Source organism: Siphateles boraxobius, unplaced genomic scaffold (assembly GCF_051911475.1).
Source record: "Siphateles boraxobius isolate OS27281-9 unplaced genomic scaffold, OSU_SipBor_1 24, whole genome shotgun sequence".
NCBI classification, from domain to species: Eukaryota; Metazoa; Chordata; class Actinopteri; order Cypriniformes; family Leuciscidae; genus Siphateles; species Siphateles boraxobius.
The window spans coordinates 4,728,926-4,755,030 of NW_027508855.1; the positions used below are offsets into that span (position 1 = coordinate 4,728,926).

Here is a 26,105-nt window from a genome sequence, read left to right on the forward strand (position 1 = left end):
CTAAGTTCAGTAGTCCTTTATTCACAATTTACTTAACGCAGCACTCAGGATTCTCTGGATCAAAACACGGATGGAACAACCAACTTTACACTACCAAACTACTGAACAAAGACTGACAGAAAGCAAGCTCATTTTATACAATACCAAAGCAGTCAAAGCAACGATTAACAGGTGTTCAACTAAATCAGTAACCTAAGCAACAAACACAGCAAACAAACAGGTTGGAAAACTGGAACAAAGGAAACATGCGCAAAACACATGAAAACAGCACATAACCCTGGCAGGAAACACTTTACATTAGTTAACATTAGTCAATGAATTAACTACTAATGAGCAATACATTGTTACTGTATTTATACATATTTATTTTTTAACGTTAGTTAATAAAAAATAGGGCTGTTCATTGTTAGTTCATGTTAGCTCACCTTGAATGTTGATATTAACTAAGATTACTATTTTTCATTGTTAGTCCATGTTAACTAACGTTAACAAATAGAACCTTATTGTAAAGTGTTACCCATATTCTATTAATCTATAAAGTGTCTGTGATCTTTGGGTTTGGTTAAAAGCAATTAAAGAGTTAATTCTACTTAGGATAATGTGGTTGATCAACATTTTGTGTTTTTAATTTGCACTTTTATAGAAAGGTGTTTCATTAGAGCTGTCCAGAAAGAGTAGATTCTTAATTAGATTGTGAGTGATGCTAGATTAGTTGTTAAATAGTTAGTCAGCTTTATATCATGTCGGAGTAAGACTTAAATATATATCATTTTGATGAAACATTGTATATTTGTATATTTGATGAAATAAATATTTCTGTTCCTGTGTCCGCAGGCCACGCTCAAAGCAGGAGCATGAATGACATTGCAGACTCCCCAAGCTCAGACCAGGTGAGCCACGTTATCACAATGTGTCTTTATCTGTAATAGAAAGCCACAATTTGACAATTGACAATTTGAAAAATTTTTATTTACTTTTATACTATTTTTAGCTGCCGTGTCCAGTTTTCCAAACTGACTTGACTGACAAATTCAGACATATTCTCGTTATCAATGCCTCTTCTGCTTTCTTTATCATCAACATATTGGAAATTGATGAATAATTTAAATCAACACAATTAAAATATTTTTCTTAATATAAAAAGGTATATTCTTAGAGTTGACCATGATTTCACCATGTTTTGAGGACACAGAAAGAAAGTTCTGTAGTCCTTCAGATTCATCACCAAAATTAGAAATTCCTGCCATTATAAACTTTCCAGATCTTGATGGAGACATTTTATAAATTGTATCATTAACAAAATTGTATTGATATTTTTGTTAAAGGTTATTTTGTTGAAACTCTGCTTGTACTAAAAACTAAACTTAGCAGCATATATGAATATGTATGTATGTGTGTGTGTGTGTGTGTGTGTGTGTGTGTGTGTGTGTGTGTGTGTGTGTGTGTGTGTGTGTGTGTGTGTGTGTGTGTGTGTGTGTGTGTGTGTGTGTGTGTGTGTGTTACAGCCCTGCCCCTGTAATTGACCGGGTCGTAACTGTGTGTGTGTGTGTGTGTGTGTGTGTGTGTGTGTGGTTCTGACGATCTGATGAGATGTGCATTGCTGTGGCCTGGTGTCTAGGTCAGTATTGATCTGCCATTGATAAAACGTGCCATCTGACCGTGTGGTCCTCGTGCTAAGCTCTCACATGCAGAGAGATACCCGGGAGCTGCGGTCTGTTCCCTTTGGAAAAATAGTGTCACTGTTTCCATTTTTTCCATGTGAACACAATGTACAAGGCTATAGCCACCAGTTATAACACTCATTTATTACTGTCCTGCTTTGTTTATGAAGATATATTGTTACAGGAAAGTGTAAATTATTTTTGTCTTTTATTTGTAACTCATATATTTGTTGGTTAGTCTTGTCTGAACAAAAAGCTCCCATTAGCTGGACTAAAACAATAATAGCAACATGATTTTGACCCTAAGATATATAGTTTGAAATTATTCAACCCCCATTGCAAATCAGGTTTATTGGGAAAATGTACAGACTTTCAGCTGTTTGCAATGAACAAATCAAACAAAAGTAATTGAAATAGCTGGTTTCCCCAAATTCAACTGAAAATGCACCTTTTAATGACTTCTGCAGTCTCAAAATTATTCAATCTCTTCATGGCAAGCATCTTTAGTACTTAGTAGAACACTCTTTTGCTGTTATGACCTGCTGTAAACAAGATGTATATACAGACACCAGCTTCTGGCAGTGTTTCTGAAGAATCTTAGCCCATTTCTCACAAGCATTCTTCTTCAGACATACCGCTGATCCGTAGGGCCTAAAAATTAAAGTTTTGTTTCATCGCTCCAAAGAACAGAATCCCAAAACTTCTATGGCTTATTTACATGATTTTTTGAGCAAATTGGAGCCAATTTTTTTGTGCTTTTGGGTCAGAGGTGTTGTACGTCTTGGAGTTCTGGCATGCATTTTGTACGCGTCTTACTGTGCAAGCTGAAACCTCAGTGCAAGACCTGCAGCAAGTCTTGCTGCAGGTCTTTTGCAGTCACTCAAGTGTTTTTCTGAACCTGCCTTCTCAGAAATCTGGTTGCAGCCGTTTATAGCTTCCTTTTTCTGCCCCGTCCAGGTAGTGTAACCACTGTTCTTTTAACTTTTAACTTGCGAACTATGCTTCTAACTATGTTTCTAGGTGTTTCTTTTTTTTCTTCAAGGCTTGCACCTTGGAACCCATTTCGTTTGCGTTCTCAAGCCACCAGGCACTGTTGTTGGGTTAAGGGTTTTCTGTTAGAACGGCGTCGTGTAAGCAGCCCCTAATTCAATAACTAATGATCTTTGCAACAGAAGTGAATCAATCAAAACTAACTTTAGCTGGACAATAACTTTATTCTAGAGCTGCTGTACAGCCAAAACAATCTCTGTTACTTTAATTTACTATTATCACTGATAAGCTGCTTTGAAACAGTCTATATTGTTAAAAGCGCTATATAAGTTAAGGTGATTTGACTTGACTTTGGAAGAACTCTGCTGTTATCCAAAGAAGTTAGATATTTTGGTTTTTGGAATATAGGCCTCAACACCTTGAGCTCCGTCTGCCAGGTAATCCAATAGCGTTTCTAAACTATTCATATGCATCCCTCATGCACAATGTGCTTTTGAGATATAATCCTTCCATGTGAATGGCGTAACACCGAGGACGGATGCTTGGTTTACGATTTGTTCAAAGGAAAACAGGAGAAATGCAGAAAGGCTAATCTAAATCCAGACTGCACTTTACTCAAGGGCTTCAGATGAAATTGTGCTGTCTTCGAAGTGATAAAGCCTGAAGACTTTTTTTTTTGTTTTCAGGGAGTTTAGAATTGTACAAGTGAGTGAACCGCTGTAAATCAACTGTGCTAATGTGCAGTTCCAGATTTTTGGCACAAAGAATTTCTGATAAAAGAGCAGTAATGTAATATACGAAATATATAACAAAAATAAACTATATATCCTCACAAGTCAGTTTTTTTTTTATGAATAAAAATGTAAATTCATCTCCCAGTTACACTTAATGTTGTCACATTTTCCTGGTTAATTAAACATTACATAAAAAAAGAGAAAACAAATACAATTCTATTTTGTGTTCATTAGGCCTAACTATACTATGCAATTAATGTTCTTTTTATGAAAACCAAGTAAGTGTTTAAGAATTATTATAGTTATTCCAAAATACCTAAAGGCAATAACCATTTAAACAATATAATTTTATTTGTAAACTGATGTTCTGCTGTTCTTTTTAATGGTCAACATATTTTCATCAGTCATCAAGCTCGGTAAACACTGGTCACAAGACATGAAGATTAAGCTGATTGCTCACAAATTTTTTTTAATTTTTTAAACTGAACATAACTATAACATGGGATTTTTCCCCATTAATGCTTTATATTTTGCCATTTTTGGCTTGGCCCATTATTTTTGCCCAGGAGTTATACAGACATACACACTCCTGGGCGAAAAAAGAAAGAAAGGGCCAAGTCAAAGTTGGCACAATAATTAGTGTTTTTTTTAATGGTTTTAACCATTTTAATCACAAATCAGGAAATTAGTAAGAATTGCACAAATACTGTAGATAAACTTTGCACAGAACATCCATCCCCTACTTGCAGACAGTTTTTTTTTATAGGAAGAAAAGTCAGTGTTGTTCCACTCAATGTTAATGATTTCAAAAAGTTCATGAGTAGTTTAAAAAGGTCTTCCAGTTCTTTTGAGTTTAATGTGAGACCAAATATTCACTATAGGGTTCAAATCTGGACTCTGACCAGGTCAAAACAAAGCCTGAAGGACTTGTTAGGAAGCCACTTCTTGGTTGTCTTTGCAATTTGGGCAGGATCATTGTTTGTTGAAAACATCTGATCATTCCTCTTTAGATAACAACTTTTCATTTGTGGGAAGCAAGCCATTCTGTAATATTCTCCTGCACTCCAAAGCATACAATTATTTTTCACAGTTAAGTACTTCAGCAATACAGCAGCTAAAAAGGCTCCCCACAAAATGACACCTCTTCCTCCATGCTTCACTGTGGTGGAGGTGCAATTATTATTTTAATTTTTATCAACAGATTTTCAAAGACACAGCCATTTTGGATGTGGCCCATTTTTTTCCCCAGATAAAAACGTATGTTTTATGAGAGGAAAAAATTACTATGCAAGGGTATTTAAATGTGATAGAACCTAAGGGTTAAATGACAACTTGATGGTCCTATGATGGAATAGAAGAGTTAAATGACAACATAAGGGTTCTATGATATAACAGAAGGGTTATATAGCAAAATAAAGGTTCTGTGATGGAAAATAAGGGTTCAATGATATCATATAGGTCATGTGATGGAATAGAAAGGTTAATGACAACATGAGGGTTCTGTGATGGAACAGTAGAGATTAATCATGGGTTCTTAACTCTGGCCCTTGAAGTCCACTTTCCTGCAGAGTTTAGCCCCAACCTTGATCAAACTTACCTGCCTGTAACTTTCTAGTAATCCAGAGGACCTTGATTGGCTTGTTCAGGTGTTTGATTAGGGTTGGAGCAGAACATTGCAGGAAAGTTGCAAGGATCTCGTTGGCCAGAGTTGAGAGGCCCTGAGTTAAATGACAACAAGGGTCCTGTGATGGAACAGAAAGGTTAAAGGACAGCACATGGGTCCTTTTGTACTTACAAAATCCTTTTATGTTATTTTTTCTTTACTCACTTTGATGTCAGCTGAAGAACAAGTTCATGAAGAAAATCCCCAGAGATGCAGAGGCATCCAATGTTCTGGTGGGAGAAGTCGACTTCTTAGATAAACCCTTTGTTGCCTTCGTTCGGCTGTCTCAGGCCACTACTCTTGGGGGTCTGACGGAAGTCCCAGTGCCCACCAGGTAACAGTTTTGCACATTAAAAACTCACATTATGTCTGTAAAAAGATCATGGAAAATGTTTAATGAACTAAAGCATTGAACATATATCTCTTAACGGACAGATTCTTGTTTGTGCTACTTGGGCCTCTTGGTAAAGCCAAATCTTACAATGAGATTGGACGGGCCATTGCCACTCTCATGGTGGATGATGTAAGTTTGATTGATTTGTTATGCAGTTAATATTTTTCATATACAGTACGTTCTTATCTTTAATGTTCAATTCTTCCAGATAAACTTGGATAAAAAGATAAACTCATACATTACGCTTTAAAGTGATTCAAAAATTTATTTCCTCTGTTTTATCCACAGCTCTTCAGTGATGTAGCATATAAAGCCAGGGACCGGGAGGATCTGATTGCTGGAATTGATGAGTTCCTGGACGAGGTGATTGTACTTCCACCTGGAGAATGGGATCCCAAAATTCGCATAGAACCCCCCAAAAAAATTCCCTCAGCAGACAAAAGGTAAAGCTCATTCTTCTTTTGTGTCTTTATTCGGCGCATTTGCTTCACATCTTTACATTCCTCTTTGTTTCTCTGAAAAGGAAGTCTGTGTTTTCCCTCAATGAGCTGGGTCAGATGAACGGGACAGCGGGCGGCGGAGGGCCTTCTGGCGAGGATGAGGAAATGCCTGTTCCACATGAACTTGGCGAAGAATTGGCATTTACGGGGAGGTGGGTGGTTGAATACACTGACTGACATAATTAGGCACCATCCATCCATCTGTTTTAATTCTGCCTTATATTTGCCAACTCAATTCAAATTCAGCTTGAATTCCGGAATTTCATTGAAATTTAAATGACAACCACAATTTAGTTCTGAATTGCGCACAGCCCTGCCAACTGAGTGTACGGCACATTTAAATTTGCCTGTCAATTTTAAAGACCCTAAGTTCTTGTACTTCGACCTTGCAGAGTCTCTAAAAGACTTTTGGGTATAGCTTTTGGGTATAGCTAGAGTTTCAAAATGTAGTTTTTTTATCTGTCTCTACAAATAATTGAAAGATACTTCAGAGCTCCAAGGTTTAAGAGAGTTTGTATCTTGATCAATATGTCGAAAAAGGAAAATGTAATGTGCTTTTTGGCACTTGGGCTAGAGGGTATGTGAGTACTTAAAGATAGAAAATTGGTGCCATTACTCGGTGCTAATATTCAAGATAGATTTTGTCTCTGTCTGTCTAATATAAGCTAAAGAGGACATCACTGATGAATAATGGATTAAACATCTATGTTTACGGGGCAGGTTCTGTGGTGGCCTTTTCCTTGACATCAAGAGGAAGATCCCCTGGTACCTGAGCGACTTTTATGAAGGCATCCACATTCAGTCCATCTCTGCGGTTCTCTTCATCTACCTGGGCTGCATAACCAATGCAATCACCTTTGGGGGGCTTCTAGGGGATGCCACAGACAATTACCAGGTACACTTCGCAGTTTTCTACTCGACACTGAACATGACAGTCTGCTAAAAGTTGCATGTCATCATCTTTTATAGAGCATTTAACAAGCATGTTTGTGACCTAGCTTCATCTATAGCCCTTTTCTTTTTTGTCTTTCTCACCTTGTTTCCTTGTCTCTCTCTCTCTCCCTGTTTAACTTTCTGTCAGGGTGTGATGGAGAGTTTTTTGGGCACCGCTCTAGCTGGAACGGTATTCTGCATGTTTAGCGGTCAACCTCTCATTATTCTCAGCTCAACAGGCCCCATCCTCATCTTTGAGAAACTGCTTTATGAATTCAGCAAGTGAGAGAGTCGTTCGGACCAATCCATCATAATTTCACAGTCCATTATTTGAGGACAAAAAAGTACAGCCTTGAAGGCTCACTTTCATAAAGTTACATTTACTCTCATAAATCTTCTCTCTTAGTCTTCACTGATGCAAATAACCTCTTGCTCTCTTGTTCACTGCTTTAGTATTTACCTCTCTTTGTTTTTTCTTTAAACTAACTTTTCCTCAGGAATAATGGCATTGATTACATGGAACTTAGGCTGTGGATCGGAATGCACTCCTGCGTGCAGTGTTTGGTCCTGGTCGTCACGGATGCCAGTTACATCATAAAGTACATGACGCGTTTCACAGAGGAAGGCTTTTCTAGCCTCATCTCCTTCATCTTCATCTCTGATGCCATCAAGAAGATGGTGGGATCCTTTAAATACTATCCCATCAACACTGACTTCAAACCGGACTACGTTACGGCCTACAAGTGCGAGTGTGTGGCGCCAGATCCGAGTAAGTCCATTCTTGGCGTAGAGCACATCAGTTCTGAAATGGAGAACTAATTGTGGAATAAATTGGATGTAGAGCAAATTTACCTTAATTTAGTGTGTTTAGATTTATACATGAAAAACAAATGGTAACATTTTACAATAAGGTGCAATTAGTTAACATTAGTTAAGGCATTAGGAATCATGAACTAATTTAAAAATATACTATTGTTTATTGTAAAGTCATATTTGTTCAAAAAAACTTAAACTTATCAATAAGTTCAAATTGTCTTTTTAATTTTGTTATTTTTTATCAGTTTTAACTGTATCAAAAAGTTTCTTTAAATTTTTTTAAGTATCTTAAAGCTGCTAAAGTTAATGTGCTAACTGTTGAAAAAAATGTTTTGATTGTCCTCGTAATTTAAAAATATATATATGTATAACTCAGTCTGGAAATTTAGCTTTGCCATCACATGAATAACAAGAAATTACATTTTAAAATATTTAAAAGTGTTTCATATTTCACAATATTACTATTTTACTGTACTTTTGATCAAGATCAAATAATGATTGGTGAGCAGGAGTGAGCATAAAGAGACCTCTTTAAACAACATTTCAAAAAATCTTACCGACCCCAAACATTTGAACGGTATCGTGTATGTACTGTGAACATTATTAAAATGCTGTAGAGGTATGATTCAATGTTACTTCATTATACTTTAAACATTAGCTTATGGTAACGAATCAAACCTTATTGTAAAGTGTTACTGAATACATTTCACTTTGGAGTCACTGCACTGTCAATATGCATACATTCATATGTCAAATATTAATTTCTTGATTTAACAAGGTTCTACTGGCTGAGTGCATGTGATTATTGTAACTTATCTGTGTTATGTTTGTTTTTGCTGCAAACCCCAAACGTGACTGTTGATTGATGTGAGTACTTTTCAATATGCATGAGTTTCACCTGGACAGTTTGTACTACTTAGTCTAATGGCCTGCAGTAGTGAATGAAAACTAGCAGTGAGGTCTTTTGAAAGTAGTTCTAGCGTGCTGGATTGTTTAAAAAAACAAGTGAAAATTTTAGTGGGGCTACACCTGCAGTCATTTACATTTGCCAAAGCTGGCTTTGATCCTGGATAAATCCTAACAAAGCGTTTTTCAGATTTCCATTCGTTCTGCTCATTTTCCTCTCTGATTCTCCCTTTCTCTGTTTGTTCAGTGGCACCAATGATCTTCGATGTTGTAGTCCCAGTGCCAGATAATTCCTCTGCTCTCTTTGGTGTAAGTGCCTATTGTCTTCACCTCACTCACATCTGTGTTAACATTTTTGTTAGCATGACCTCAGATTAGATTATAGCCTTTGAATCCACTGTAATTGCACTATCTCTGATTTTATAGCCCACAATGATATTTTGTTTTTTTGTATTATATCATGATGAGTGACTCCAATTAGTTTAATTAATATGCATCCTTTGTTACGGATCTTGCCTGCTGTATTACTCTGTGTTTTTGGTCCTGTCCTGTTTTATTCTCTCTCTTTTTTGCCATTTCTCCACCACACAACCCTTCCATCCTTTTCTTTGTCTAAATTCCTCCCTCCTATCCCTGATTTGTACCCTTTTTTTCCTCTCTTTTCCTCTTTTTCCTATCTTCTCAGTTAAACGTAACAGCTCTGGACTGGACTCAGTTGAGTAAGAAGGAATGTGTGAAATATGGGGGCTCACTGGTCGGAAAAACCTGCAAGTATGTTCCAGATCTTGCTCTCATGTCCTTCATTTTGTTCTTCGGGACCTACACTATGACTGTCACTCTGAAGAAGTTCAAATTCAGTCGCTACTTTCCCACAAAGGTAAAACCAGTGAAGATTTTTTGGCCTTTTTCTTACCAAACTCTTGCGAAAACAGATTTTTACACTTGCAATCTTCCATCTTTTACTTTGTCCTTTGTAGCTATCTTAGACATTTCCTCTATTATGTCAAAACCTTGAGTCTGACTATATCTTGTTTAAGAAAAGTTTTTTTTTTTAAAGAAAAACTTTTATCCTGCATTTTTCTAATTACTGATGGGATTTAGTAAGACCAGTAGGATCTTTCATAATGTTAGATCAATCAAAAGAGCTTTATACCTGCAAAATCATGAAAGGTGAACAATGTGATGTGGGTGTAATCATGCATGTGTCACACAAAACTTATATTAATTCACTTTAAAAATGTCACTTTGTTTTTAAATAGTGTAACAGAGAATTATTCCATGTATTATTAGTATTGTTGTTTATTTTTTTATCACCTTTAGTACAAGAGTCATGTGATTACAACATCCTTTATGCGTTCTGTTACAGGGCGCTTGACTGATTTAGTTGGATCTCTTAAATATACAAAAGAAAAGTTTGGAAAACTAATAAGTTTGTATTAATTATTACAGTAAAAACATAATCAGTGTATTATATTTACATTCCAAATATATCTGAATTATGATACAAAGCTTGATCACACGGTATAAACGACTGTTGCAGTCCTTAATACATTCTTTATTGCATGTATATATGGTGTCTTAAATACAGTATAGTGACATTCATTTATTCTATCGCTATGTCTGAAATCGCATACCGTCTGAGTATAGGTGATACATCTGAATTAGAACTTACTTCGCGACAGTTAAAAAAGCATGTTCTATAGAGTATAAATGACCTACCAGCATCAGTTGCATCACTTTACTGCCATTCATAAATCCTCTCCTGTGGCCTTATGGGATAGTAATGTAATTGTATTTCTATTTCTATTATTTACCCTTTAAAATACTTTAAGATGCTCCTTTAAAGGCGCTATAGAAGTAATGAGGATTATTTTTTATAGTAAAGTGTCCATCAAATGCATACTTCAGATTCAGAATCTCGGCAAAGTAGTAGGTTGTTTGGGGACTTTTTCGCCTACAGTTTTTTTAAAATATATTTATTCGGACATACTACACTTTTGGCATACTTTTTTGCATACTATATAGTAGAGAAGTATTTGATTCTGGACGCAGTGTATGTGTTTGGAACGTAACATGCATCAGTCTCTCAGTCTCTGAGTGCAAGCATTAAATAAATAAATAAATAACTCTTGCGTGATCTTGTTGACATTCATTTCTGAATTCAAAACTGTGCAATTCATAGAAAGGTGGCAGGCTTGCAGACCAGTGTTATACGTCTCTCTTCAACAGCATTGTGCTATATTTCTGCAGCTGCAGGTATGTGTTTTATTCATTGTTTTAATATGTTTTGTTTCTATCAAGCTGAGGAAGTTAATTAGTGACTTCTCCATCTTCATGTCCATCATGACGTTTGTGGGGCTGGACATGCTTATAGGTTTGAAAACACCCAAACTCATTGTGCCCACAGAGTTCAAGGTGAGAGTAAATGAAGTTCAACTCGCAATTTCTGAAAAAAGAAACTGATCTTGATTTTTTTTTTTTTTTGTGACTATAAAGCTTCCTCTTTAGTTTTTCTCAAAGCTGTATTGGTTATTTTGTTTTCAAATCATGTAGCCCACACGCCCCGACCGGGGTTGGTTTGTGATGCCATTCGGAAAGAATCCGTGGTGGGTTTACCTGGCAAGCTCCGTCCCTGCTCTCCTCGTAACTATCCTCATCTTTATGGATCAGCAGATCAGTGCTGTCATTGTAAACCGCAAGGAAAATAAGTTAAAGGTATCCATGCAGTGAGAAGGTCCCTAATCACTCTTGTTCTTTTTCATTTCCATTGACTTCCTTACATTTCCTATCTGTTTGTTACAGAAAGGTTGTGGGTATCACCTGGATCTACTGTGGGTGGGCATTCTGATGGCAGCCTGCTCTTTTATGGGCCTGCCGTGGTATGTGGCAGCCACTGTCATTTCCATCGCTCACATTGACTCGCTGAAGATGGAGAGCGAGTCTAGTGCTCCAGGGGAACAGCCACAGTTCCTGGGTGTGAGGTGAGACGGACATGGAAACCATAGCAGGTCTCAACACTGATAGTTTCAATACAGAAAAAAACAAAAGTGATTTTTAGCTAACAACATTACGTATTTCCTTTAATAATAGCCATTAATTATAAAATGGTTATTGAGAGTGGGCTATCAAAACTTTTATTGTCATAAAATCTAATTTACATGAGCAGATGGACCACATTTGTGACCCTGGATCACAAAACTGGTCACAGGATTTATATCCAAATAGTAATTAATGTACATGGAACAGAAGCCAAACCTCAAAATGTAGATGGTCGGGAACACTGAAATACTTTTATTTACTGTTAACGTGTCTGGTGTAAATCGACAATTGTTATGTTTAAGAATTTACATTAAGTATAAAATGCCTACTAAACGTGTATGCTTAAGTGGCTACCAAAGTAACATAAATAGCTACTTTGTTATGGTGCACGGTATAGTTACAACACAAATACATAGAATAAAATTGTGGCTGTTCAGTACATATATCACAGTTCTCCACTCTCTTTTATTTTTGTTCTGCTTCTCTTCTAATTACAGAGAACAAAGACTGACAGGAATCCTGGTGTTTGTGATGACAGGGGTGTCTATCTTCTTAGCGCCCATCCTGCAAGTGAGCTTGTTGAAATGACAGAGATAATTAATACTGACTTGACCTATCATTTAGGGTAGATTAGCGATTATTATCATAAAAAATGTTCAATGAAGATGTCTGTATGATCTACTCTGCTTTAGCTGTACTATCTTTTTTTGTGGCAACTGATATTTCCCCCACCCCAGGAATCTTCAAATAGACAGTATTTATTTGAAATAATGTTTTTGTCTTTACTGTCACTTGTGATAAATTGAATGCATTCTTGCTATATGATTATACATCTTACTGACCAAAAACTTTTGGACATTTGCATTTTATGTATTTACTTAAAATACTCTGAATTTCTAAGACAGTTAAAGTGAACATAGAATATCGTCCTAAAAGTCATCTTCAATTGGTCGGATGAAATTACACTTATGGCCATGGCATTCAAAAACATTTTTTATTGTTATTATTCATGTGACTTTAAATGCAGTTGAAATGTTTTTAAAGGTCAAGCATTCTTACAAAACCTTAATAAAACCAACCATTAAAAAAGGTAAGGAAGCATTTGCCTTTTTTTAAAGGCAAATGCCCCTGCAGGAAGTGCGTTATTCTGCATTCTGTTAGAGTTAAGAGCAAAAGCAAGCTACATCTGTTTCTCTGAAATTCATTTTACTTCCATAATCTGGTGAATCTGAATAAAGGGTAGGTTTTATCCATCAATAAATTGATTGGATTGTGTAAAGTGGCCTTTACCAGAATGGAGCCAGACTGAGAATGTGAGCTCACAAAACAATGATTAAATAGCTATTTGGCTACTGGTTAAAATAATCCAATAGCCCGCATCACCAGACAAGTGACATCAACAGAAAGGAAATCTGTTTCAGAGGAAGAGCAAGATTTGGCATTTTGTTTAAAGATTACATTTTTTGGTAACACTTTACAGTAAAGTTTAATTAGTTACCTACTTTAGTAAACATGAATTAAGAATGAACAATACTTCTACAGCATTTATTAATCTTAATGTTCATTTTAGCATCTACTAATACATTATTAAAATCTAAAGTTGTATTTGTTAACATTAGTTTATAAACCAACATGAACAAACAATGAACTATTTTTTTTAACTAACATTAACAAAGATTAATAAATACTGTTACGAATGATTTTCTCATTGTTAGTTCATGTTAGTTAATACATTAAAGGGATAGTTCACCCAAAAATGAAAATTCTGTCTGTATTTACATGTTGTTACAAACTCGTAAGACCTTCGTTCATCTTCGGAATACAAATTAAGATATTTTTGATTAAATCCGAGAGCTGGATCACTCCTCCATAGGCTTCTAAGGGATTGAAACTTGCCAGCGCCGAAAAGTTATTAAAGACATCGTTAAAATAGTCCAAGTGACTACAGTGGCTCAATCTTAAGTTTATCAAGCGACGAGAATACTTTTTGTGTGCAAAACCCCCCCAAAATAACAGATTTAATCAAAAATATCTTAATTTGTGTTTTCCGAAGATGAACAACATGAGAGAGTAATTACTGACAGAATTTTCATTTTTGGGTGAACTATCCCTTTAATGTTAACAAATGAGACCTTATTGTAAAGTCTTACCAATATAAAGTCTTTATTATAACTGTTATATGATTAAATAGGGCCGTTTTGTCTTCATGTTGACTTTAAGTGTAACTGCGGTTGCTTTGGCAGCTGAATTTTACTTTTTTTCTGTTTATAGTTCATTCCTATGCCAGTCTTGTATGGAGTGTTCCTCTACATGGGTGTTGCTTCTCTCAGTGGCATCCAAGTAAGTGCCTTTAGGGATATAACCTTTTTCAACCCCCCTCCCCTCCCCTGTTTGGAACAGCTTTAATAGCCAATGCACTTTTATGGTTTTTGACATTGCAAAGTTTTAATATCATAGCAAACTTTACAAGGAAAACATCACAACCTGTACTGAGTGTGAGTGTAACACTCATTTGTATGCACTCCACAACTGTGTTTAGTGATTAGAAATGAGTGATTTCTCCACACTGTGACAGTGCAGGGTAAGAAGAGTGTGGTGTTGTGGGAATGGATATTTACATGCTGGCTGGGTTTACTGAGGCAATTTTGAGCTGCATTTTGATGAGGCTGTCAGACTGCAGTGAGAATCCACCCTCTTTTGTCTAGCTTGGCAGTGGCCAGGTGCTTCTTTGCTGTGTTCTAGCAGTCTAGTTAATGGTGCTTTGAGGCTAAAGGCTGATGTTGTCTTTAAACATTAAAGTGTTCTTTTCTATGTGACAAGCTTTGGCATGTGAATTACTAATTGTCTTATATAAGTGAGGTAAAAAATAAATGGGCTAAAAAGGAGGGAAGACAAAATTGTTTAAAGGAAGTTTATTTACGTTTCAAACCCGAAATGCTTTGTTTTCAAGTTACAGAAAGGACACAAACGCATCATAAAAAGTGATCCATATGACCCTTTAAAACGCATCATTTAAAGTCTTCTAAAGCCATTTGATAGTTTTGTGTGAGGAAAAGATCAAAGTGTAAGTTGTTTCTTCCCCTCAAATGAACTGCAACCAGATCATTGAGTAATTTGAGAACCAGATCCATCCAATTTGTGAATAAATCATTCAGATCGAATCATTTTGTAAAGTGAATCAGATTTTGACTTGGTTTGGTTTGACTTGTCCTTTTGGAATTGAACAAGCCTGGTCCTTATTCACTTACATTAGATTGAAAAGAGTCATTTGGGTTCGGAATGACATGAGGTTGAGTAAATAATGACAGATTTTCCCTTTTTGTCCATTGCATATATAATCAAACATTTGGTCTTTTGTAGTTCTGGGATAGGATCAAACTGATCATGATGCCAGCAAAACACCAGCCAGACTTTTCATACCTGCGTCATGTACCGCTGAGGAGAGTCCATCTGTTTACACTGGTGCAGATTGTGTGCTTAGCTGTTCTCTGGGTCCTCAAATCCACATTCCTCGCTATCATCTTCCCAGTCATGGTATGGTAACATATTATATTGCCACACATAATCCCGTAAGCACTCATGTATATCATGACTCATAAAACAATATTAGTTTCAATAAAGCTTTCTGGATGTAATCTTTTTAGTAAAGGATCATTGTACTTTGTATGATTGCACTTTGTAGTTCAATCACACTGTGAACAGGCCGCTCTGTTTATCAACTGAAATTCTGTGATTAAGCATGTAATTCACAAGGTTTTTAAGGACAGAGAACATTAAAGTTACAGTTTCTGTTTCTCTATCCCTCAGATTCTTGGTCTCATGGTGGTGCGAAAGATGTTGGACATGGTCTTTTCTCAACACGATCTGGCATGGGTGGACGATATCCTGCCTGGTAAGGAAAAGAAGAAAAAGGATGAGGACAAAAAGAACACCAAGAAGGACAAAAAGAAAGGCAAAGCAGGGGATGTCAGTGAAGAAGTAAGTGTTTTAGTAGCCTGAAAACTCAAAGACAGACACCCAAGCTGAGAGTGCAGACTGGACTAGTAACCTTTGGTCTTCACCCAAAAACAGTCTATATTTCAGTGCTTGTTGAGATCCACTATTGCATTGTGTTTCATTGGTGCCACCTTCTGGTGGAGAAAAGCCTTTGTACTGTTCAAAGTTGACACATTCTGCACACGCATATACTTATCTTTCTCCGTTCTTTGGCCCACAGGACAAGTACCAACCTTATACAAACTGCTCCCCCAGTGATTCAGACTTGGATCGCAGGTACTGTGTGCTTAAACTACACGTTCCCTACCGTGACCTCCTACAGGCGCCAGACTCGAACTCAGAGTGGGCGGCACGATGCCAACCAGGCAGTTACTACCACTGATACTTAGTTTATTTGATTTTTGAAAAAAACATTTCCTCTTAAATATACTTCCACTCACTACCTCTCCACATTTAATAATACTAAATATTGCATTAATATTTACATAGAAGTAGATGATAGTTGAGAGGCAGCTCAGAATATTAAATGTATAACTGTTAAGACCAATAAAATGTCATGCAAGCCCCTGTATACAGTATTTTGCCATACATTATTTGAGTATTTACCTATAGATTTTTGCCTTGCCATGCGCTTTGAAGCAATGCAGATAGGATTGTTTTCATGCATCCACCAGTATTTTACTTTGCATGCTGTTATAAAATTGTTATTTATTGTTATTCATATGTTTTTACTTTGCTTACATTTTCGCACCCAAAGAAACGGCACACATAAATAATAATTATTGAACTTGCATAATTAGATGTGAGTAGTTTCAGTTTATTTACCTGAAATTCTGGGAAAGATGCCAGTGAGAAAAGTTATTTGAATATATTAATGTACCCTACTTGGTTGACTTTTTTTGCTAAAACTTTACATTTTTAGTAGATACAAAGTGATTAACTTAACAATGTATTTTACTTCTTTGAAGGAATTTTGGTTGTTTCTTTCTCCTGTGTGATTGTGGTCCCAATAAGAGTGCTTAAACAGAATAACTCAGTGCCTGTACCAGTTTTTTGTTTTATGAAGGTTTCCCAGCCTGATTTCTCTTACACTATATCCAAAACCCATTTACTTATCCAAAAGCATTCCTCTGTATCACTCTGATGTAGAAATATAAAATCTGATGGGTTTCATGTCTGCATTGCTGTTCAGGGGGCATGGTTTGGATGAAGTCTTCACTTTAACAAAGGTTGAGTTTAGATTTACATTTAATTATTTAGCAGACGCTTTTATCCAAAGAAACTTACAAATGAGAAGAACAATAGAAGCAATCATGTTAACAATTGGGCAACAATATGCAAGTGCTGTGACTAGTCCCAGTTAGTCTAGCACAGTACACGTAGCAAGGGTTTTTAAAATGGATATATAGAATAGTAAGTGTTAGTATTAATGCTAATTTGTTAACTTTAGTTATTGCTTTAGATATTTATTTTAATCTAGGATAATATTACTTTATAAATATACCATTGTTCATAATGGTCTTTCTCTATAATAACACCTTTGTACTACTGTTCAAATGTTTGAGGTCAGTACGTTTTTTTTTCTTCAGTAAGTTAACGCTTTTCTCAGCAACGATGTTAAATTGGTCAAAACTGAGAGTAACAACTTTTATTATTATTTTTTGTTATATAAAATGATATATATGCTGCTCTTTATTTTAATAAAAACAAAATCCTGAAAATATTCAGCCGCAGAACTTTTTAATATTTAAAAAAAATCAACTAATATGATTTCTGAAGGATCAAGGTCGCTGAAAATTCAGCTTTGCCATAAGAGGAATAAATTACATTTTAAAATATATTGAAATAGAAACCCTTACCAATATTACTTTGGTTACTGTATTTGTGATCAAATAAATGCTTGGTGAAAAAATAAGACTGCTTTCATTTAAAATTAAAAATCATACCGACCATTTTTTTTATATTCCTGTCAAAAATTTTCATATATTCTATATGTGAATGTTAAAAAAAAAGCTCAATTGAAATGTCTAATGTAAAAAAGAACATAACTAAAATTATTTTGATTCCTAATGCATTAATTAATGTTAATGTAGAATCTTATTGTTAATGGCCCAAGTAATTATCGCATTTAAACACTTTAGTTATCTCCTTAACGCATAATATGAAACACTATAGGACATCATACTAAGCCTTCTTTCTGATTTGGGTGTGCCCTGATCCCAAATCTTTCCCCTGGAACATTTGTGCAGTCACACCGTCTCTGTCACCTGTATCTATGATCCTAATACAGACACCCTGCTCTCCATCCTGATACTGAGCTGTACCTCCTCCCCGCCGTAACCCTCTCCTCCTCCTCACTCTTGTAACTGGAAGTTGCCATTCCACAGCATCACTCTGCACCTGAAGATCTCCTGTCCATCGTCCCCGGCGATGCCACTGGCCAGAGGGATGTCTTGCCCCGTGCCCCAGGTGAAGATTGAGATGGAGTCTGACTATGAAGACGCAGATATTAACCCTAGAGGCAGACACAGGGATCACAGGGACATGAGCAGCGAAACAACACTATAATGTCGAATCTCCAGTAGTGTAACTGTGAACAGTGTGGAACATTGGACGCTCCATCTCAGCTTGTTTGCAGCTCCTGTGTTCCTAATACATGTTCATGTTTAACTTAAGATACAGAATGGATAAGACAGCACTTTATAGCACAACTGTGACATGGCATAAGAAGTCAGTAGTTGAATTATTTTAAAGGGTAAACATTGAGCCAGAGTGTATAATGTATGCTACGTATGCATCAAATATGGATTTTTGTTTCTTATTTTAAAAGCCAAAGGAAATAAAACTTGCTGCAAACTCAGTAAATTGGAATCAATATAACTCCATAGATAATGTGAAAACTGGATCAGCTTTATTTTCAAGATTCCAGTATCTTTGATATGATGATTACAGAGATTTACAATTATGATTTTGTTTTCCCTGGTAACTGCTTATACCTCTGGGTCTAGTAGTGTTGCCTTTCTCAGAAGTCATGCTTTTCCTTGCTTTCCCTTTATTTTCCTGCTTATAACACTCAAAAATCAAAGTTGGGGAAAGAAACAACCAAAAAAAAATTAACAAACAGATTTTGGCCTTTCATTTTATTTGCTTGAACGGTTTAGAATGCTTGTGTGAGCAGCGTTAGGTGTAAGCGGGATGTTTTGTCTGTATTTTTATATTCTGTGCATGACTATGTAAAACAGGGCAGGTTGCTGATGCTGATGAGATTCAACCTCTGGAGGGAAAAAAATGTTTTAAGATGCAATAATTCTGTCTCCTGACAACTTGAATTCTGGTTAAGGTTTAAAAATTAAGACTCAAAATATTTACTGAAATTAATGTTTTTGTACATATGAGCCATATACATTAGAATGTGTTTTTTTTTTGTTTATCATTTTATTGTACATCTCAAATCCCTTGTATATATTAATAATTCATCCTAAGATAAGACACTGACTAAAATACAGTAGCAGGCTCAAAACCACTACATTTACAATCAACTGAATATTTAAGCAGGTAATTTCAGTCAAAATTACCCGGAACATAAAACAACATTTACACCTTTGGTACTGATTTTGAAAAAGGCACACTGGACGAAAAGCATATTTTATCCTAAATGCCAAACTACTGAGCAAAGGACCATAAATTAGACAAAAGCAGCACTGAAAAACATCATGTTAAAGAACATGACACATTTCTACTAGTGTCAGGGTCCATGGTGAAGCCATCGCTGAATCCGTAACTCTCCACTAGCGTGGGTCTCTTACCACACATAGGGCAGAGTTTGTTCCTCTCACGTGAAGCTCGCATCCATATAATCAGGTTCCAGCGTGTGCCTGAAGAGATGGGCAGAGCGCCGTGCATGTGCTGGCCCCTGTGAAGCAGACCCTCAGTCACGTGATGCTCCACTTCCACACACTCTGTCTCACTCAGAGGCACCTAAGACAAACGCACACAGTCACTGTAAATACATTTTTATCGTGCATTACTAGGCCGTATACTTGTGCTTCCCACTGTTTCATCCTAAACTGTCAGTGTTTCTGTAAAGTGAACTAATGTGTTCTAAAATCATGAAATAAAATATCCTCTTGAAGAAATTGTTTGCTTGCTCTTTTAGGGAAGTTGAATGGGGAATGTGATAATACTATTTAATTTAAACCGATTGTATGCATTAAACAGAAGACTACACTAAACTTTTTGATGCAAAGGACTCCCTAGTTTGAGGGAACCCTTTCTAAAATAATAATATATATATACAGTATATATATATATTGACTGATTTATACTTATTTGTGTGTGAAAAAATATTAGGGATGATATTATGAAGACAACGTGGTAAATAATTGGCGTTTAAAGTCACTGCACTTAAGCCATACCAAATCATTCAAATGCCTATTATAAAATGTATATTTGAATGTATTATGAAAAAATATAAAAAATGTAATCTAGAAAAAATTCAGAAATTAAATATTTAGTTTGTATTAAGTTGACAGCATCTTTTTATACCCATAATTAGAGTATAGTTTAGAGTATTAGGAAAATATTAAATTACAATTTAATTATAATTTTGCTCTAGGTATTTTTACAAGCAGATTTTAAACAGATTTTCAATGTCAAAGAACCCTGTCTGGGAATTCTCAAAAAGTTGTCTTATAAGCACCTGTCTCATGCCTCCAAAGAACAGGTTCCCCTCTGTGAAGTCTTTCCCCAGTGATACGTTTAGAGTGACTTCAGCGTTGTCATAATGATAGCAGAGTTCCAAATCTTCACGCATAGCATACTTGACCACGAAAGCCTTGTGACTGTCCAGACAGCTTCCTCCACAGTCGCTGTAGAGCAGAGCCGTGAGTGGACGCAGATAGACTTCCCTCAGTGGTGTGATGAAGCTCTCATCAAAGCCCAGTTCATTCAGAAGAATCTGAATTTGTTTAGAGATGTTAAATTATTGTTGTTATTATTATTATGACTGGCATAAAACAAAGAACAATATTAGTCTGCATTTTGATGGCAATCTCAATCACATGAGAACTGGTTAAGTGTGTATTGATAAAAACTTGTACCCCATAATTGTTCATGGTGTTCGGCCTGCCCTTTGGGGCATCAGACTGTTCAAAATGCTCCAGCTCTTCTATAAGGTCATTGCAGAATTCCTTTCTGAACACTGGGAATCTGAAGACTCTTGGTGCTGCAAAATATAAAGTAAACAGATTTTTGTTGTTGTTGTTGTTGTTGTTGTTGTTGTTGATGTGATTTATTTCCCATGATTTGATGGTCAAACGATTTAAATTGGAGCATGAGTAAAGAAGAAGCTCACCTGCTTCTGTCTGGATGAGTTTCATTAGTCCTTCCACGGTTGCATCAGTTGAAGCACAGTGTTTGACCATCTGTAAAAGCTCTGGGGCCAGGAATGATTCCTTGCAGGGGATAAATGACATTACAGTATATCAATAGAAGATTTTTAATCATAGACCACCCGTACTGCTGATTATATATATCACTTACCTGAAGATGATAAACATGTTGATGTAGAGGTTTATAAATCTCCTTGATGGTAGCTGCTCTCTCTGCTGATTTTAATTTATAATTCTGGCGTCTCTCAATTTCTGCATGAATCTATAAATACACGACGGAGTAAATAAGCACACTCTGACAGCCTGGATCTCCATCGTTACCGCAAGAGTGATTTCTGCTCTCGACAGCTCACTCACCTTTCCAATCACGTCTCTGAACTGAGACTCGGAAACACAGCCCAGGGATCTGAGGATCTTAAGCAAATGTCAATGGTGTTCAGAGAGAAATGGCAAAGTATTTACCATTAAGGCATTAGCCATTGTTTCACTTACATTTTGATAATCATCCCTGAACTGGCTTTCTGAGACGAAACGAACATGAAGTTTGTATTCCTCAAGAAAAATATTATCTCTAAAATAGCAATTGCATGTGTAAAATCTCTCCATAGTGTATTGAGATTTGACTACTCCGAGTCTAACTACATACTGTTATATATGTGTACAGAAGTAACATTTAAAACTTTTGAAACATTTTAAGCGAACGAGAACACCTTTCGACCAGAGTAACCAGACCTCTTTGACCAGTTTAACGTTGAACTGTCAATCTGTTCAGAGCTCCGCCTACTCAATGCTTGTTTTGGAACAACCACAATTATGTCCGTAAAGAAACAAACCATTTCACAAAACATCTGATAACACAACAATTTGTTTTTCAAATATATGAGTATAAATATTTTAGGCAAATTTTGCATGAGTTCGTATCTGAAAAGAGCGATAAATACCAAGAGTGATAAAAGATAGTTTGCTTCCTGGTACGTCACTCAATTCATTCCGTGTGAGTATTGTTGTGTATGTGTGTGCACGCGCAAGTACAAGGCAAATCGCTTCTGTTGTTTTGAATTTAAAATTTGACGATAATTTAGCTGTACCATCTGTTATGTATTTAAAGCCTGGGACCGTGTATTCGCAGCAGAATGTTGAGTGTGGACTCGTTGCCAGTTGCCGAAGAGGAGGTGGTGGAGTCCAGCTCCAACAGACTGGGGGACATTTACACTTTTGTTGCCGAGGGCTGTTATCCTCAAACCATGAACCCTATTCGCAAGAAAAATCTCAAAAGATATGCTCAGAAATTTATGATTGACGGTGAGAGCAAAGCTGGCAAATGTTACATTCGGAATGTCAGTAATCTGTTGTTAGTCTTTTAGTGTTTTACAGTATTTCCTGGAAACAGTGTTGTAAAGTTGATCTTTGACAGACCTGTATGTATGTATTCATTTTTTAATGCCTCTTGGTTTGAATATAAGCTAATGGGGGTTACTGAAACTATTTACTAGTACATAACCATCATATTGAATATTTGTTGAATACAAATCTCCTCCTGATGTTTGAGTTGATCATTTTATCCAGTCCAGTCTATTCTAGTATATAAAACCGTTTTTAAAATAGTCTTTAAAAGCAACATAAGCAACGTTCCACACTTTTTTAATGGTTTAGCTGGTCTTACTGAGTGATTAGTGATTTATTTAGTTTTATTACCTCTCTAACTTTTCTCTATCATAAATTCTTTAGATGGCCGGTTATATTATGTGGGGCCAAAGAAAGAAGAAAAGCGAGAAGTAGTGATTGAGGCAGAGCGAAAGAGACAGATATTCCTGGAGTGTCACTTCAATGACATTGGGCATCACCTGGGACAGAAGAAGACTGTTCACAGGATTCAGAGTAAATACTACTGGCTTGGCATTGTCAAGGATGTTGTGGATTGGGTATGATGTGGATGTCACTATCCTGACAGTTTTAGGAATGGATGTGTTTGCCACCGTCATATTATTTCTACGTTCGTTTGCATTAATCTACATGTCACTGAATCATCTGTTTCAGATTAAAGTATGTGAAACTTGTCAACACACAGAGCGAAGTAAAAACCTAGCCAGAACGGTACGACCCATCAAGGTGGATGGTCCGTGGGACATTTTGGCCATTGAAATAATCGGTAAAAGTTTGTAAGCGACTTTTAAGATGCCTAATTTGTTAGCAGGACATATTTCTAGTGCGTAACCAAATGTCTTCACTTGCTATTTTTTAAAACAGGTCCATTCCCAGGAACTGTACATGGAGGGAATACACACATTGTTATTATTACAGATTACTACAGTAAATGGGTAGAGGCCTTTCCTGTACAAAAGAAAGATGCTCTCTGTATTGCACGATGCATTTCATCATCTATTTGCAGGTGAGGTTACATTGCACCATTAAAAAAGAGTAAATATGCTGATATGCTAAAATGTTTTTTTTTTCTCCAGATTTGGCCCTGCAAAGACAATATTTTGCTCTCAAAGTGCTGACTTATGTGAGGAGGTAAAAACTTTTGTTGAAATACCAAACTTTTATGCCAAATAGGGGATTAACTTATTTTCACAGCATTATTATTAATTATTTTAGGTTACAAAGCACCTGTGTGACCGGTGGAACATAGCATTAAGAGTGGTGCCAGTAGACCAGCCGCAGAGGAACGCACTGTATGATTGCAGCAGTAATCTGCTGAGAGATGCCATAAAACAGATGGTGGTGGAGAAACAGGTAGAATGGGATGATTTTCTTGATCCAGTTTTGGCCATCTTCAGGACATCGGTCAACCCTACGACAAAATTTACACCACACTTTTTAATGTTCAACAGAAAAGCCAGCATGTCAAGTGAGGTAAGATAATTCACTTTTAAGATATGGTAATACACTGACATGTATTAATGTTTTAATACGGTAAGCAAGCTAAACTGACTGAATTTCTGTTTTTGTTCATTTTTTTAAAGACAGGGTTTGATGCTCTTAGTTGCTATCAGGACCGGGAGGAGGATACCCTTAATGAAGAGGACACAAACTCTTTTCTTTCCTCCATGCAGGAGCAACAGAATAACATCAAACATCTGGTAAAGTCTGAGCATTTGTTTGTGTAGCTAAAATCTTGTTCAGTCCCATTACTAATGATAGATCAGTTAGACACTTGCCCCATTCTCCATAGTGCATGTGTAACTACTAGCGTTTATTCAAAAAGGATGTCTAAAAACACTGATTTTAGTGCAGACAAGATTTGAAATTAGTTTCCTGATAATGTTATTTCTGTCTATACAGGTAGTTACAAATATGAATGTCGCCTACAGACAAGAAAAGAAAAATGCAAAACGCAAGGCTAGAAACATGCCCTCCATAACTCTTACTGTGACCAACCCATTGTTCAGCGCAGAGGAATCACCCTCAGCAAAAAAGCTTAAGGAAAGCCTCTACTTGTCTTTTCCTGTGGAGACTGTCCTAACCACAATACAGAATGTATCTGAAGCCAAGAATATCCTCTAACAGACACTGAAAATATTTTTTGATGGGACTGATCACTATCTGCAAAGTGTATTTGCATACACTACAGCTCAAAGAACCGTAAGATGGTCCACAGAGAGCATGTTAAGTAGATGAACTCATGCTTGCTTTGTCTCAGGACATAATGTAGCAAGATTCAAATATTGTGTTTCAGCTCAAGGCGTTCATTGGCACTGATGATGTTAGATTGTGCTTATTATTTTACAGAATAGTATTTTTTACAAGGTGAGGTCATTATGGTAGTCTTTTACTGAACTACACACCCATGTTTGTTTTGCTTATGTGACTCATGATGTACCAGAAGACACTTTTTCTCTATTTCCTTTGGATGAGTCATCTGGGGTACAGAGACTTCAGTATTATCTGTAAGAATGTTGTTTAAACATTAATTATGAAGGTTATAATATTCAGTGCTCAGTACCACGGAAAATAGTTGAGTCGTTGTTTTGCCTAACTTTTTTTCTCAAATGTTGGGTCCGAATTTGCAAATAAATGTCTGTACATGTGCTTCATCATTTTAAATTGTTATCCAACAAATGACTTTTTTAATTGGTAATAAATGGATTTGTTAATCAGTTATTCAGTCAGCTCTGCGGCCAATGTGATGCATCTCTTGCAACATTCTGTTTGCCTTTGAAATAACAGTTGAAACGAATGTGCAAGAATGCAGCCACGGATTGCAGCTGATTTCATAATAGGGCTGACCTCAGCTTGTTACTTGTGTCATCATTGGGACAGCCTGCAAAATGGCGACATGCCTTTAAAGTGAAGCCGTTTAATGTTGTAACGCTCTGTTCTCGTTTAAAATTTAGGCTAAAAACTGACAGCTGTGGTTGCTAGAACTTACAAGCTCACAAAAATCACTGACAATGTTATACTATACGTATAAGAATTATGGGAGACATTTTGGTGATATTTTGGTTCCTAACCGTAAATATTATATGATGTTAAAACACCAACATATTTGAGCTAATAAAATTTGTTATTACTGTGTTGATGACAACAGTGGTGATCTAACAGAAATCCATGAGGTGAAAACATTCTGGGAATGAAGCTTTCCCCATAAAATAAAAAGTTATTCATAATTTTTTTTTGAAAAATAAAAAATCCTCTTAAAATAAAATTACTTTTGTGAAAGAGAAGCACACTTTAGTATACTTGAAAAAAGAGAGTTACGAAAAATTTCATTTTGAAAGAATATACTTAAATGCAAACTAAATGTAATGTTTTTGGACACTTAAATGTTAATAACTATTAAATGAAAATACATTATAGTTTAAAGTTAAATTAAATGCAATTAGTTGAACTCAATAGTGTTTTTTTAAGTAGGACTTAAGTACTTTATAATTTCAGAATTACTTATTGTCTAAAATATAGTTGTGAAAGTATACTGCCGAATGTACTATATACTATGCTATACTAAAATATAATGTAATTTCTTTTGAAACTTGTATTCTATTTGTAATTATATATTTGTAATTAAGTATTTAAAATATTAACTTTAAATAACACTACAGTTAAAATTAGCACAAGCACTTTAGTATAGGCTATATTAACA

At 36.0% G+C, this 26,105-nt stretch overlaps 3 protein-coding genes across 9 annotated transcripts in view; 2 read left to right on the plus strand and 1 right to left on the minus strand.

The window, feature by feature from the left end:
* slc4a5a (solute carrier family 4 member 5a) overlaps positions 1 to 19,768 on the plus strand; it is a 46,222-nt gene extending 26,454 nt beyond the window's left edge. The window contains exons 8-26 of one of the 3 annotated variants that reach the window (XM_077240872.1): positions 835 to 890; positions 5,225 to 5,382; positions 5,484 to 5,571; positions 5,731 to 5,885; positions 5,966 to 6,094; positions 6,663 to 6,837; positions 7,024 to 7,157; positions 7,373 to 7,644; positions 8,845 to 8,906; positions 9,283 to 9,474; positions 10,899 to 11,012; positions 11,151 to 11,312; positions 11,400 to 11,578; positions 12,134 to 12,206; positions 13,908 to 13,976; positions 14,997 to 15,170; positions 15,444 to 15,614; positions 15,853 to 15,908; positions 18,020 to 19,768. In XM_077240872.1, the coding sequence (XP_077096987.1) occupies positions 835 to 890; positions 5,225 to 5,382; positions 5,484 to 5,571; positions 5,731 to 5,885; positions 5,966 to 6,094; positions 6,663 to 6,837; positions 7,024 to 7,157; positions 7,373 to 7,644; positions 8,845 to 8,906; positions 9,283 to 9,474; positions 10,899 to 11,012; positions 11,151 to 11,312; positions 11,400 to 11,578; positions 12,134 to 12,206; positions 13,908 to 13,976; positions 14,997 to 15,170; positions 15,444 to 15,614; positions 15,853 to 15,908; positions 18,020 to 18,200 (2,600 nt within the window). In that variant the 3' untranslated portion in view covers positions 18,201 to 19,768. The remainder of the gene's footprint in view (positions 1 to 834; positions 891 to 5,224; positions 5,383 to 5,483; positions 5,572 to 5,730; positions 5,886 to 5,965; positions 6,095 to 6,662; positions 6,838 to 7,023; positions 7,158 to 7,372; positions 7,645 to 8,844; positions 8,907 to 9,282; positions 9,475 to 10,898; positions 11,013 to 11,150; positions 11,313 to 11,399; positions 11,579 to 12,133; positions 12,207 to 13,907; positions 13,977 to 14,996; positions 15,171 to 15,443; positions 15,615 to 15,852; positions 15,909 to 18,019) is intronic. The other 2 variants (XM_077240873.1, XM_077240874.1) reach the window with 2 other exon arrangements.
* Positions 14,537 to 21,951, minus strand: ogfod2 (2-oxoglutarate and iron-dependent oxygenase domain containing 2). Of its 4 annotated transcripts, XR_013206833.1 has the most exons (9): positions 21,515 to 21,790; positions 21,380 to 21,436; positions 21,174 to 21,284; positions 20,986 to 21,085; positions 20,732 to 20,856; positions 20,332 to 20,589; positions 19,439 to 19,610; positions 18,033 to 18,147; positions 14,537 to 15,525 (listed from the first exon to the last, which is right to left on the minus strand). XR_013206833.1 is itself a non-coding variant. In XM_077240878.1 (7 exons), the coding sequence occupies exons 1-7, from the start codon at positions 21,626 to 21,628 to the stop codon at positions 19,344 to 19,346; spliced, it is 1,032 nt and encodes a 343-aa protein (XP_077096993.1). In that variant the 5' UTR covers positions 21,629 to 21,951; the 3' UTR covers positions 18,525 to 19,343. The 4 variants fall into 4 exon arrangements, 3 of the variants coding, with proteins under 3 accessions (XP_077096993.1, XP_077096994.1, XP_077096992.1); XM_077240878.1 differs by lacking the exons at positions 14,537 to 15,525; positions 18,033 to 18,147 and having other exon boundaries at positions 18,525 to 19,610; positions 21,515 to 21,951; XM_077240879.1 differs by lacking the exons at positions 14,537 to 15,525; positions 18,033 to 18,147 and having other exon boundaries at positions 18,525 to 19,610; positions 21,380 to 21,428; positions 21,515 to 21,640.
* Positions 21,952 to 22,000: 49 nt separating this feature from the next.
* On the plus strand, positions 22,001 to 25,550 carry LOC143748739 (gypsy retrotransposon integrase-like protein 1). Of its 2 annotated transcripts, none has more exons than XM_077240875.1 (8): positions 22,001 to 22,324; positions 22,751 to 22,944; positions 23,060 to 23,171; positions 23,270 to 23,411; positions 23,482 to 23,536; positions 23,621 to 23,878; positions 23,989 to 24,105; positions 24,308 to 25,550. In XM_077240875.1, exons 1-8 carry the CDS (start codon positions 22,156 to 22,158, stop codon positions 24,527 to 24,529), a joined length of 1,269 nt encoding a protein of 422 aa, XP_077096990.1. In that variant the 5' UTR covers positions 22,001 to 22,155; the 3' UTR covers positions 24,530 to 25,550. The 2 variants fall into 2 exon arrangements, with proteins under 2 accessions (XP_077096990.1, XP_077096991.1); XM_077240876.1 differs by having other exon boundaries at positions 22,010 to 22,324; positions 22,751 to 22,900; positions 23,091 to 23,171.
* Positions 25,551 to 26,105: the final 555 nt, after the last annotated feature.